Source organism: Nuphar pumila, chromosome 4 (genome assembly GCF_984573655.1).
Source record: "Nuphar pumila chromosome 4, dmNupPumi1.hap1.1, whole genome shotgun sequence".
Lineage (NCBI taxonomy): Eukaryota > Viridiplantae > Streptophyta > Magnoliopsida > Nymphaeales > Nymphaeaceae > Nuphar > Nuphar pumila.
Window position 1 is genome coordinate 4,485,448 of NC_143252.1, and position 13,919 is coordinate 4,499,366.

General features: G+C 37.6%; 1 protein-coding gene across 3 annotated transcripts in view; it reads right to left on the reverse strand.

The window, feature by feature from the left end:
- Positions 1-13,919, reverse strand: part of LOC149839125 (mediator of RNA polymerase II transcription subunit 15a-like) — a 48,766-nt gene that overhangs the window by 11,478 nt on the left and 23,369 nt on the right. For all 3 annotated transcript variants that reach the window (XM_090002300.1, XM_090002299.1, XM_090002298.1), the window contains exons 7-8: positions 12,510-13,910; positions 9,362-9,706 (exon numbers count right to left, since the gene is read on the reverse strand). In XM_090002300.1, the coding sequence (XP_089858426.1) occupies positions 9,362-9,706; positions 12,510-13,910 (1,746 nt within the window). The remainder of the gene's footprint in view (positions 1-9,361; positions 9,707-12,509; positions 13,911-13,919) is intronic.

Consider the following 13,919-nt stretch of genomic DNA (forward strand, 5'->3'; position numbering starts at 1 on the left):
CCATCTTCTTCTTTGAAAAATATAACTCCGATTGAGAAACTTATTAAGTTATCTCCTTACTACTCTAGATTAAGGGTCTTTGGATGAAAATGTTTTGTTTTCACCAACAAAGGTGATAAACTCTTCCCCCGCGCCATACCTTGTGTCTTTTTAGGTTATGCAAATAATAAAAAAGGCTATAGCTGTTTTGATTTTCAAAATGAAAATTTGTATATATCAAGAAATGTATCCTTCTTGGAAAAGGAAAGTTTCTTTGAATTCGAAAAGCCCAAGGAAGTAACTAAATATTCTTTTTTGATAAATTTGACTTCGAAATTCAATGAATATGATCATGAATACGATTTAGACGATGATCAAGGTACTATTGATTCTGAACATAATGTTGATAATGAAGAGCAAACTCATAGGAACATCAATTTACAATATTCAAGACGTAGAGAATCCAATCTTCCATGTGCATTAGAAAAATACTATGAAGTACAAACCATAAAGTAATCCAAAATTTCTAGACCTCCTGTAAAATTTGTGTCTTACGAATCTTTTTCACCCACATATAAGGCATTTATTGAATTCATACAATCATATGTGGAACCATCATCTTATACTCAAACCAAAAACCATACTGAATGGGTAGAAGCCATGAAGGCAAAATTGAAAGCAATAGAAAAGGCTAACACTTGGACTATTCAAGATATTCTTCTAGGCAAGAAACCTATAGGCTATCGGTAGGTTTACAAAGTTAAAACCAAGAGTGATGAAACTCTTGAAAGGTATAAAGCCAGATTAGTGGCCAAGAGGTATGCTCAAGAGTATGGTATCGACTACGAAGAAACTTTTGCTCCAGTTGCCCAAATGACCACAATCAGGACATTAATAGCTTTAGCATTTATTAGAAAATTGCTCATATTTCAAATAGATGTGAAAATTGCTTTTCTCAATGAATATTTAGTTGAAGAAGTTTACATGGAAGCTCCACTTGTTATTAGTATCCCTAAGGGTAAAGTTCTTCGCTTAAAAAAGACTCTTTATGGTCTTAAACATCACTAAAAGCCTTATATGACAGGTTTAGTCATGTTATGCTTGATATTGGATTTCGATCTTGTTTGACTGACATTGCTTTATTTATGAAGAATTCTGATATAAGGATTCTTCTTCTTCTTCTCTATGTAGATGACATGATTATCACCGGAGGTGACAAACAAAGAGTTGCAAACATTAAAAATCTTTTTAAAACTCATTTTGAAATGACTGATTTAGGGTTATTGAGATATTTCTTAGGAATTGAAATTGCTTATTCTCCTTGTGGGTACTTGTTATCTCAATCTAAATTTACTTTTAATACTGTTTCCGAGTCTGGAATTACAGATGATAAGAAAGTGAACACTCTAGAAGTTGTCAACATCAAAATGAGAATCGATGGAGAACCTCTTGATGATCCCACTCCTTACAGACAACTCATTGGAGCACTCTCCTATCTTTCCATTACTAGACTTGATATAGCACACGTTGTACACACAGCTAGCCAGTTTTAGCACGCTCCCACTTCTGTTCATATGAGAGCAGTTTTGCGTATTGTTAGATATATAAAGTCCTCTCTTTCACGAGGCCTCTTCTTATCTGCTTTATCTTCATTAGATTTAATTGCTTATATTGATGCTGACTGGGAGGTGATCCCAATAACAGATACTCAACTACTGGTTTTTGTGTTTTCTTATGTAAATCTCTAATTTTGTGGCAATGCAAAAAACAGTAGGTCTCTCTTTCTTCCACCGAAGTTGAATACTGAACCATGGCCACCACAACAATGAAAGTAGTTTGGCTTAGACGTCTGCTAGCTTACATGAGAGTTGAAGTGACACAAGCTTCACGCATGTGCTGTGACAATAAGAGTGTGATCTATATTGCCAACAACCGAACATTTTATGAACGCACCAAACATATTGAAATGGACTGTCACTATGTCAGAGAGGAATATCTATATGGAACCATTGATCTACCATATGTTACATCAAAATATCAATTGGCAGACTTTTTCCCCAAACCTCTCGCTGCTCTTAAATATCATTTCATCTTAAACAAACTTTCGCTCATTGTACCATAAGTTTGAGGGATAGCGTTAAAAATACAAAATATGTAATATAATAATAATATAATATATATTTATATTTTTTATTTTTTGTCTTTTCTTTATTCTTTTTTCTTTTTATCTAGTTCACTTTGAACTAGTTAGTCATGATCTAATTAGATCTTGACTAATAATATAGTCGTTGGACCTAATCCAATGGCTATAAATATGTTAATATATATCCATCAGGGGTATTTTGGTTTTTTCACTAAATAGGCGTCAGCCCATTAGGGGCTGATATTTTTATTTTTATTTTGTATTTTATTTTTGTCTTTTTACTTTTCTACTTTTTTGTCTTTTTCATGATGGGACAACTCCATATAGTTGTTGGAGCTTGTGACCGTTGGGTGCAGACCCAACGACCATATGGAGTTGCACCCTTTTGCCTCCAAATGTATTATAAATAGGCCTCTTGTGGCCTTGTATTCTTAACTTTTTTAAGAGAATCCCAATGCAATAATAAAGTTATTTGACCCTTGTGTGAGTGGTTTGATTGTTCAATCAAGTATTCTACTTGATTGAAGTGTGTTCTTGCATGTTTATTGGATTAAATCATTTTCATTACATGGTATCAGAGCTTCAGTGCTCCAAAAGCAATTTTTAGAGGAAAGATTGTGATAACATCAAGAGGAGGATCGTGATCTTGGCGAATACAACGAATCATGGATTGTTGCATCAAAAGCGCATCATCTCTCAAACAAGTCTTGTATTGCATTCTTTTTCTCTTCTTCTTCTTCTCTTTACTCTCTCTCTCTCTATATATATTTTTTCTCTTCACGTTGTAAAGAAATGAAGAAAGAAGTAATAGCCTCCATTCTCGTACACCTAAATGATACAAACTATGTGACGTGGGCATCCATAGTAAAGCACAAAATATGAGAAAATGGACTGTGGTTTGGTGGACAGTACCGAAAAAGAGCCTAAACTCATTCTTTAAAAAATTGAGAATGGGAAGGAAGTTGCTCTTCAAGGAGAGGAAATAGCTAAAGTCGTTTCCGATTATGAAAAAGTGATGCGTGGAAATATCTTAAAGCCATGTATAGTCTTTAAAGCTCACATATGTAATGTTCAAAATAAGGTAAGAACCATAACACAAGGAAAGATAGGCATAGGGAATACTACAATGCAATCTCCCTTCTTTGGTATGAATTGACTCTTCTTATGCCAAAATGGCATTACCCACAAGATGTAAAACTCTTTGAAAACCAAATTAAAACGGAGCACTTCTACCAATTTATTGATGGACTTAAGCTTGATTTTGAAAGAACCAAGTCGGCTCGCCTTAATAGATGAGGTGTACCATCCATAGTAGAAACTCTTGAAGAATTGACTATGGAAGAAAATAGATTGAAGAATCCTTCCCCTTCAAAAGATGAAGAATCCGTGTTTGCCATGTAAAAGCCCGATAAGCATACTAGAAGTTATAAACCTCCTCATTTTATAAAAAATGAGAATGAAAAAAAAAACCAACTATAAAAAGAGGGGTGACCATGAATACAAAAACGGTGAAAAAATCAGTTGCTATCACTGTTATGAACTGAGACACATCAAGTCATTTTGTCCCAAAAGAAAAAAGGATGATCATAGAGAAGACAAAAGAGTTGCTTCAGTTGAAATGAGTGATATAGACAACTCCAAATGCATTGGCTCGCTTTCTTTGGTTCAACTAATGGAGGCGCTACAACCAATGCTTTAAACTCAAGCTTCTTCTTTTTCGGGAGCTTCCGTATCCACAAGTTGTGACCATGGTAAGACCTCTCGGATCCTAGATTCCAGTGCTTCTTTTCATATGACTCAAAATGAGTCCATATTGTTCGAATGTAATTTTAACCCAAATGACTTAAGTCTCAACTGCCGATAGAACATCCTTGAAAATCAAAAGTTTTGAGATTTTTCAAAAACCTCCAATCTTTCACATACCAAATATTAGAGTAGTACCAAAATTAAATTTAAATCTTTTATCTGTTTCTCAAATTATGGACCATGGTTGCAAAATACTATTTTCATCTAATGATTGTTTAATACAAGATCTCCAGTCTGGAAAGCCGATTGGGCAAGGCCATAAAAGAAGAAATCTTTATGTCATAAACAATCTTGAGTTATCAAAACAAACTTTTTGTAATTTTGTGGAAAAGAAAGATATAGAAAATTGACACAAAACACTAAGACATCCTAGCGTGACCAAATTACACTTGTTTCCATTTATTTTAAATTATAAAGAAAAAGATTTTGCATGTGAAGATTGCATTCTTCGCAAAATGAAGTCTTTGCCCTTTGGACCAAGACATTTTATAACTAAAAGTCCATTTGAATTAGTACATTTCAGATGTATGGTGACCGACTCCAGTTGTATCAAAAGGAGGTGTATCCTATTATGTTGTGTTTGTAGATGACTATCGTAGACACTCTTGGATATTTTTTCTAAAACAAAAACCAGAAGTATTTGATTGATTTAAAAAAATTTATTGTTATATAAAGAATTTATTTAAAACTAATATTCAAATCTTTAGAACCGATTCCAGGAGAGAATTTGTGACAAAAGAATTCAAAAATTATCTTGGCCTACATGGGATTGTTCATCAAAAATCTTGTCCATACAATCATCAACAAAATAGACTAACCGAGAGGAAGCATAGACACATTATTGGGACCACTAGAACACTTCTTATGTTTAGAAATGTTTCAAAAGTTTTTTGGGCCGAAGCCGCCCTTACGGCAGTCTATTTGATAAATAGAATGTCTTAAAAAAACATTGAAAATATCTCTCCTATTAAAAAACTTTTTAAAACATCTCCCGATTATAAAAGGTTAAGAGTCTTTGGATGTAAACATGTTGTCTTTAATAATAAGAATGACAAACTTTTCCAAAAGCAATCCCTTGTGTTTTTTTAGGCTATGCTGAAAACCAAAAAAGATATAGATGTTATGACATTGAAAGAAACAAATTATATGTTTCTCAAAATGTCACTTTTCTTGAAAATGAAATTGGTTTTATAAGAAAAAAATCCAAGAAAGTTGTGATTATTCGTTTCTTTTTTACCTTGTCAATGAACGTGAAAGGTGTGAAGACATTCATAACATGCATGAGTGCGAAAATGAAGACACTCATGATGCAAATGCAAATGAGGATCTTAATAATATAGATCTATCGCATAATAATATACAAACCTATACTCGACGTACCGAAAGTCATCCACCATGTGCTTTAAAAAGGTATTCCCAAAATCAAGATGTAGATTCTTCTAATCTTAAAAAGTTCATAAGAATCTCAAAAGCTCCTAATAGATTTGTATCATATGATTCCTTTGAACCAAAATACAGATCATGCTTAATGGCCATACACTCATATTCAGAACCATCTTACCATGAGGCTAAAAATCATCAAGAAAAGATTAAGGTAATGAATGATGAATTAGAAGCTTTGGAAAAAGTAAAGACTTTGGGAAATCTAAACATTCCCTAAAGGAAGGAAGACCATAGGATATAGATGGGTCTACAAGGTAAAACTTAAATGGGACAGAACATTAGAAAGATACAAAACCAGGTTAGTAGCCAAGGGATACAGTCAAGAATATGAAATAGACTACGACAAGACATTTGCTCCAGTTGCTCGAATGACCACTGTGAGAACTCTTATTTCTATAACATCAATTAAAAAATAGTCTTTCTTTCAAATGGACATAAAAAATGCCTTTTTGAATAGTAATCTAAATGAAGAGGTCTACATGGATCCTTTACCAAGTTTGAATTTAGCACATGAAAAAACCCATCTATTACGAAAAGCCTTGTATGGCTTAAAACAAGCTCCCAAAGCTTGGTATGATAAGTTCAGTAGTGTGATGACACAACTTCATTTTAAATCTTGTTTTACTGACACTGTGTTATTTGTTAAGTCTTCCAATGCAGAAATTGTGATATTACTACTCTACGTAGATGATATGATAATCACAGGAGGTGACAAGCAAAGAGTTAACCATATCAAAAATGTGCTTAAAGACAATTTTGATATGACAGATCTTGGTTTTTTACGATATTTTCTTGGAATAGAAGTGGCTTACTCACTTCGTGGTTATTTTTTGTCATAGACTAAGTACGCAACAGAAATCTAGGACTCTCGGATAAAAAACGGGTTGATACTCCGGAGGTCTTAAATGCCAAAATGAAGAAAGATGATGGAGAGTCTCTGCAAGATCCAACTCCATACAGACAAATGATTGAAGCTTTGTCTTATCTCTCTATTACTCGTCCTGATATATCTCATGTTATTTATTCTGTTAGTCAATTTCAGCATGCTCCCACTATAGTGCATATGAGTACTGTAATGAGAATTATTAGATATATTAAGAATTTCATTAATCATGGATTTTTTTATCACCCTTTTCCTCATTAAAAGTCATCACATATTATGATTCTGACTGGAGAGGGGATGTAAATGATAGACGCTCAACCACTGGTTTATGTGTAAGCAACAGAAGGTGTCGTTTTCCTCCACTAAAGCTGAGTATCGTGTCATGACAACGACCATATTGGAGTTAGTATGGTTGCGGCAACTACTAGAGGACTTGAGAATTCACATTGCAGAACCCTCCAGACTATGTTGTGACAACAAGAGTGCAATCTACATTGTAAGCAATCATACATTTTATGAGAGGACAAAACATATTGAAATGGATTGCCACTATGTTAGTGAAAATTTTCTAAAGAAGACCATCACATTGCCTTACGTTCCCTCGGAGTACCAACTAGCGGACTTTTTCACTAAAGCGCTTCCGTCACCTCGATTTCATTTCCTACTTGGCAAACTCTTGATTGTTCTACCATGAGTTTGAGGGGGGGTGTTAATATATATATATATATATATATATATATATATATATATATATATATATATATATATATATATATAAACCGAAATACCCATAGGGGTATTTTGGCCTTTTTACTAAATAGGTGTTAGCCTAATGGGCTGATATTTTTATTTTTATTTTGTATTTTATTTTTGTCTTTTTACTTTTCTGCTTTTTTGTCTTTTTTATGATGGGACAACTCCATATAGCTGTTGGAGATGCCCCAACGATCACAAATGTGACCGTTGGGTGCAACACCAACAACCATATGGAGCTGCACCCTTTTGCCTCCATATGTATTATAAATAGGCCTCTTGTGGCCTTGTATTCTTAACTCTTTTAAGAGTATCCCAATGCAATAACAAAGTTATTTGACCCTTGTGTGGGTGGTTTGATTGTTCAATCAAGTATTCTACTTGATTGAAGTGTGTTCTTGCATGTTTATTGGATTGAATCATTTTCATTACAAAATAGAGCAGTTGGACTAGGTCTAACGACTCTTAGGAAGAGCTCTTTCCACTCCTCTCTTTTCTTGTATATATAGGGGTGACCCCCTCTTTTGTAATTCAATGCTTCTTAAACATTTCTCATGAGAAATAAAAGTTTATTATTTTTATCTTGTGTTCTTCCATTTATACCCTTTTGTGGGTTGTGCTAAAAAGTGTCTCCAATAGACACCCATTGTGAGCTTTTGTGTTTTTGTGGAAGATCACCATTTTATTACATACACCCCATCCCAGCCAACCGACTCAAAATCTATAATACAAGGACTAGGGATGGCAGTGGGGCGGGGCGGGGGACAAGGTTTCCACCCCCGCCCCGCCTCAAAATTTTATCCTCCACCCCCGCCCCGCCTCCGCGGCGGGGATGGATTTTATCCTCCACCCCCGCCTCCATCCCCGTTTCATACCCTTCATCCCCGGTCCAAACGGGGATGAGGCGGGGCGGAGCGGGGATATTGCGGGGAAAAGTGGTCGGGGCGGGGATGAGGCGGGGATCGTGGCGGGGACGGGGCGGGGAAAAGTGCACGTCCACCCCTGCCCCGCCTCCATCCCGTTTCATACCCTTCATCCCCAGTCCAAACGGGGCGAGGCGGGGCGGGGCCCCGCTTTCCCCCGGTCCACTGCCATCCCTAACAAGGACATGGACATGAACCATGACTTGAGTTCGAAAAACATGAACATGGAGGCATGGATTTTTTAATTTTAATATGTAAAATATATTTTATTGAAAATGCTATTGAAAACTATTGAAAATTCATTTAAGATAATAAATTATTGTCCATATGTGTCATGGGTGTGCCACCTGTGTCATGTTCCCATTTCATGTCCTGTCCCTAGACACAAGGCCAAAAATGGAGTGTCCCTGTGACATAGCTTAAAATATAGTAATACTGAGAAAGGAGTTTCTTCCAAGTTAGTCCCCTTCCTATTTGCTAACTTCAAGGAGCCCTCCTCCTCTCTTTTTCCAAAACATCCCTCTTTTCATCATTGACACATGTCCATGCTTATATGTAATACCTGTCCATCATGGTAAAAAAAATGAACGATTCATTTGTATGACTCTTTTACCTTTATTCTGTCATTTCCCCTTTCACCTTTACCAATTCAAAACCTAGACCCCATCAGTGAATCTAACCTGGAAGAACAAAGAAGATCTCTCTCTCTCTCTCTCTCTCTCTCTCTCTCTCTCTCTCTCTCTCTCTCTCTCTCTCTCTCTCTCTCTCTCAGTGTGTATGTGCACTCTAGATGGAATCTATCCACGGACAAATTTAGAATTAGCCAAAACATACGGATGTCTCCACAGAGAGCAAAAAACCTATGTCGTGCTTTCCCTTCTGGCTATCGGTCTGACTGTCTTGTATGCTTGAGTCCGGGTTTTTACATTCCAGCTGACGGGCATGAGTGACTCATATGGGTGGGAGGTGGGGGCCATCTAGTATCGTTAACTGTGCTATTGAAAATGATGTGGCTTACAATGCACACTTTGACCCAAGCGTGCCACTCATATTTTTATATGAGTGACTGCTGCTCAATGTTAAATATTTACTACAATTTGCATACATATAAATTAAAAGCAACCCCCTTAGTTAGCTTATGAATCTTAATATGAACTATTGTGCCAAGTGGTTGCAAAGTAATTAGGAGGCTGATTGCCATTACTTTTGCTTGTTGGCCCCTCCTGTTCTCTCATAGTTCCGATTGCTTTCTGCTACTACCTAACTACCATCTACTGGCTTCCTCTATTTCCAATATGGGGCACTTGAATACCACGGATCTAGTCCCAAAACCCCCTAAAAGTACACAGTTTTCTAGCACGGTTGGCAGGAAGAGGGGACTTTTTTATGTTTAGCCAATAGGATAGGGTTAATTGAAAAATAAAAAAATACCTCAATTCTTGACTTCTTTACTCTGGATGTTGCAGTTGACTCCAATTCAGATGATTCTACACTAGTAGGCTGACGAACACTATTGTTCACACTTCCAGCTGATGATATAGTGTTCAATGGCATCGCGCTTGTGCTTCGTTTCATCTTCCTTGTTGCAGCATTTCCATCCTGTGCAATCAAATTTCTTGCTTGTAAGCGACATCTGGTTGTAGCCACTAAATCCTCTCCAAGAGCTGTTCTAGATCCACTCCCAGATGCTGATCCTGCCATCCGATCAATCAAATTCAACACAGAACTTATATCACTAACGGCTGATGTGAAAGCTTTGGATGACACAGATGATACCTGAAAATGAATTTGCATTAGCATAAATTCTAGAAACTTGACGGTTTATTATAAAGGAAATATGTTAAACAATGGATGCATCACCTAACGGTCGTGGATTACTAATCCAACATAAATAGAGATGACACAAAAATTTAGCTGTAAACTGCAAAATATCAGTTGTATTGGAATCCTCAGTAATTTTCAGTTTACAGTACAGTACAATATACACACACACAAATGTTCTCATTGTATTCCTAACTTCCCTTCAGACTATATCTAAACTCCAAAAGTGGAGATGCAGTATAATACATGGAAAAGAAAGTCACTATAATTTGTCCTTTAAGTTGCATCAGATTGCTTTCTAGCTATGTCACATGGGTGCGGGTGCGACACGGGTGTGGCGCAATTTTAAAAAATTTTGACACGGGGACTCGGCTATATATATATATATATATATATATCCTGTGTGCATATATGTGGATATTGTCCTCTAAAGTTTGGCACCAGCATGAGTGTTTTTATAAACTTTGCAAATTATACTTTTGCCCTTGCAGAAAGGGGGGTCCGGGGGCTCCCCCGGAGGTGGTCCAGGGGGGGGGGGGGGGGGCGTAGGGGGGCAGCGCCCCCCGGAATATTTTTTTTCTGGGGCTTATGTTTGAGACTCATGCTATATATATATATATATATATATATATATATATATATATATATATATATATATATATATATATATATATTTTAAAATATATAAAAAGATCATTTTTTTTGTTTTTTACCCTAAAAATGGACAATTTTTAGACTCAGTCAACGTTGACCGAGTCCAAAAAAGGACAGACTCGGCCTCGACTCGTTGACCGAGTCTGACTCGGCGTTGACCGAGTCTGGGCCGTGTCCGAAGCTGCACCCGTGTCCGCACCCGTGTCGGGGCGTGTCGACTCGGGTGCGGCGCCTCCCTAGCCGAGTCCTTGTGACATAGCTTTCTAGTTATTAATAATTGGTTAAAAAACCATTTCAATGGTAAACACTCGAAGAATGGAACAGACAGAAACTAAAATGGTTCACCAAACAATAGCTTACCTTTATAAACAGTGAAGATCACCCATTTTGTTCCATATGGTGGTTACCCTTCTCTCGTAGAAATACGACCCAACAAATAAGGTTTCATGTTATTATGAGAAAAGGGAAAGAACCAAAGGACATGTTTTTTTGGATAACAAGGAGAAACCACCGGTTTGATTAGGAAGTCCCGTTATGGACCAAGAGGTGCCACGTTGACCGTGGCCCTGTTCAGTGTCCATGGTGTAAAACTAACGAGTACTATCCCCTGCCTACCAAGGATAGATTTCTGTTGGCTTTGGCCTTGTGGCAAAGAACGAGCACCCTGGGTATCAAGCTCGCAATGTCCTTCAACTTGAACACCTTAAGTCAACCCACCTAGCCAGTTTCATGGAGCCCTTGTTGTTTACATAATAAAGAAGCAGAATCCAAATTACTGTAACCTCCAACCAAATAGCCACCGTGATGCATGGGATTTTTATGGATTCCCCTATGCGGTTTTAATTCAACTCAAAGGGCAGTTAGATGATATTAAGAATATTTTAGTTTCACACCATCAAAGTTTTGTTATTATGACGATTGATTAGCAGAGGCTTCAGCATTTTCAATTATAAGCAACCTCCTAATGGCAAATTAATCAATATTGTTTTTTTACTCCCTTTTTAAGAAAAAGGGGCAAAAGGGATGAAAAAAGAAACAGATAAGCAAGAAACCTATTAGCTAATCAAGACAGCCTACCAAATTCTACTGGATGATTATGCAATCAGAATTTATCAAATAACTGATGAATATAACATTCAAAGAATAACCCAACTTCATCATGGTAAAAGAACATAAGCTGTAAATTAAATGTTGTCCACTAATCAAAGATGATGGCCAGTTATAGGCCCTACGGCAGAACTTACTAAATCAAACTCTTATACAATTGTTAACATGACATTCCAACTAGGAGTCTAGGATGCATAATGAGCCAAGCTAGCTCGGGCTCGACCCGTTTAAGCTTGGCTCAAACTCATTCGAAAAATAAACGAGCTGAGCTTGAACAGAAGTTCAGGCTCGGTGTGGATAAACGAGCCAAGCTTGATCAAGTCGTTGAGCTCGATTAAGCTCGAAAAGATCGATAAGGCTCACATAAGACTATATATATAATATATTTGCAAAAGAAACCATGAAAGTCATTGTCTCCGTAGTGGTTAGGGAGTTGGTCTCTATCCCACAAGGTGCTGACTTCGAATTTCATGTCTTTAATTTTTTCTTTCAATAATCTAGCAGTTTTTTACTATATGTAAATTTTCTGGGTCTTATGAATCGTAAAACAGAGACTGGCATAATGATCGGTCAGTTGTGCTCAGTCTGGAGAGATTGGGGTTCGAAACCCACCGTTTCTGGTAAAAAAAAATTGAATAACGGTCAAGCTCGGCTCAGCTCGAGCTCGGAACCGAGCCAAGCCTGGACAATGCTGTTCAAGCTCGAGTCGAGCTTGAATGCATTTTGAAGCGAGCTGAGATTGAACAGCCCAGGCTCGACTCGAACTCGGTTCGTGTGCATCCCTAATTCCAACCTAAAGTTGCATAAGAAAGATTTTACATGAAAACAATACAAGTATGAAGTGCTCAGCACCAACATTATTGGTGGACACGAAAAATCCCATGAATGTCCTCTAAAGTCAGAAGAGCATGATGAAGTGCTTTTAAATGATGTATAGGTGAATGCTATGGTTTTAAGTTATGAATTCAAGAATGAAATGGTCAAACACTCCACTTACTGCTTTAATCAATCGATCCAAAGGCCTCTCACTTATAATTGACTTGCCATTTGAACCTAAAGCTGCTGCATTACCACCTTGACCATCCTGGGTAGTAAATTCTGCAAGCAAAGGCGATGCTGATATTCCAGGCGTACCAATTGCAAGTGATTGTGATTGTGCTAATAAAGCAGTTGACTGTTGGTTCACAATATTTCCTGTGTTTGAAAGAGGTGAAGTTCCAGGCTTTTCAGAGTCTGTTGGTAAAGGTGATGGGGCCAAAGGAGTGGAAGGGGAAGGAACGACAAAAGGTGAGTTTGCTGCTTGCAGAGGTGTTCCAACTTTTGGAAGAGAGGTGGCTGCTAGTAAACTTTGTTGATCCACCTGTGGTGAAGAATGCTGTGAAATTTGAGGGGATGTGACTTGAATTAATTGAGGAGAGGAAGCAGGAAAGGAGGATCCAGTCTTAAGTTGTTGATATACTGGGCGTTGACCAACTGAGTGATGCTGCTGAAGCAGCCCAGGTTTAAGACCAACACCAGGTTTTATCTTCAACTCGTTGACATCACTCAACTGATGAAGCTGGGTCATTTGGTGAGCCTGAAGTTGCGCAGACTGCTGCTGCTTTTGTTGCATTTGTAATTGTTGTTGCTGGTATTGCTGTTGCAATTGTGGCTGTTGCATCATCTGCTGCTGAATCATATGCTGCTGCATTTGACGCTGTTGCAGTTGTTTGAGTTGTTGCTGGTGTTGCAACATGTTAGCATTTGGTTGAAGAGTACTAACACTGGGTTGCTGCAAGGCATTTATACTACTTTGTGCCAAAGAGCTCAAAGCAGTTTGCTGGGATGCATTAAGAGTATTTTGCTGCGAAGAGCTTGCACCGCCATGTGGAAGAGAACTCATTGCACCTTGATGCAAAGATCCTAAACTATTTGCTTGTGTTGTGTCCAAAGGAGATCCAGGCTGCATCACATTCCGCAGGTTTTGCTGAGATGATGGAACTCCAATATGCTGTCCTAAAGGCATGGTTCCATGCTGCATGGCTGTCACAGCACTTGACTGCATTGAGGTTAATGAGTTCTGCAGATTCATTGATTGCATTTGGCTATTGTGACTCTCATGCTGCTGTAGCTGGGAGATTTGAGATTGTGGTTGCTGCTGCTGCACAGAAAGTGACTGGCCACCAGATTGTGGCGGAAGTTGTTGCTGTCCTTGCTGATTTGGAGCAAATTTCCTGGCCTTTAATATACTAAGGATATGGATGATCTGCTTCTCAACCATGCCTATCTTATCTTTGAGACCTGGCGAAATGCCATTTTTTTGAATAGCCAAATAAGTTAAAATATTTTTTAATACATTCCTATAATATCGCAGCTTCTCCATTTGTTCTGACTGCATTGGCGTCTGGCCAAGAGCATCCTGTTGCAG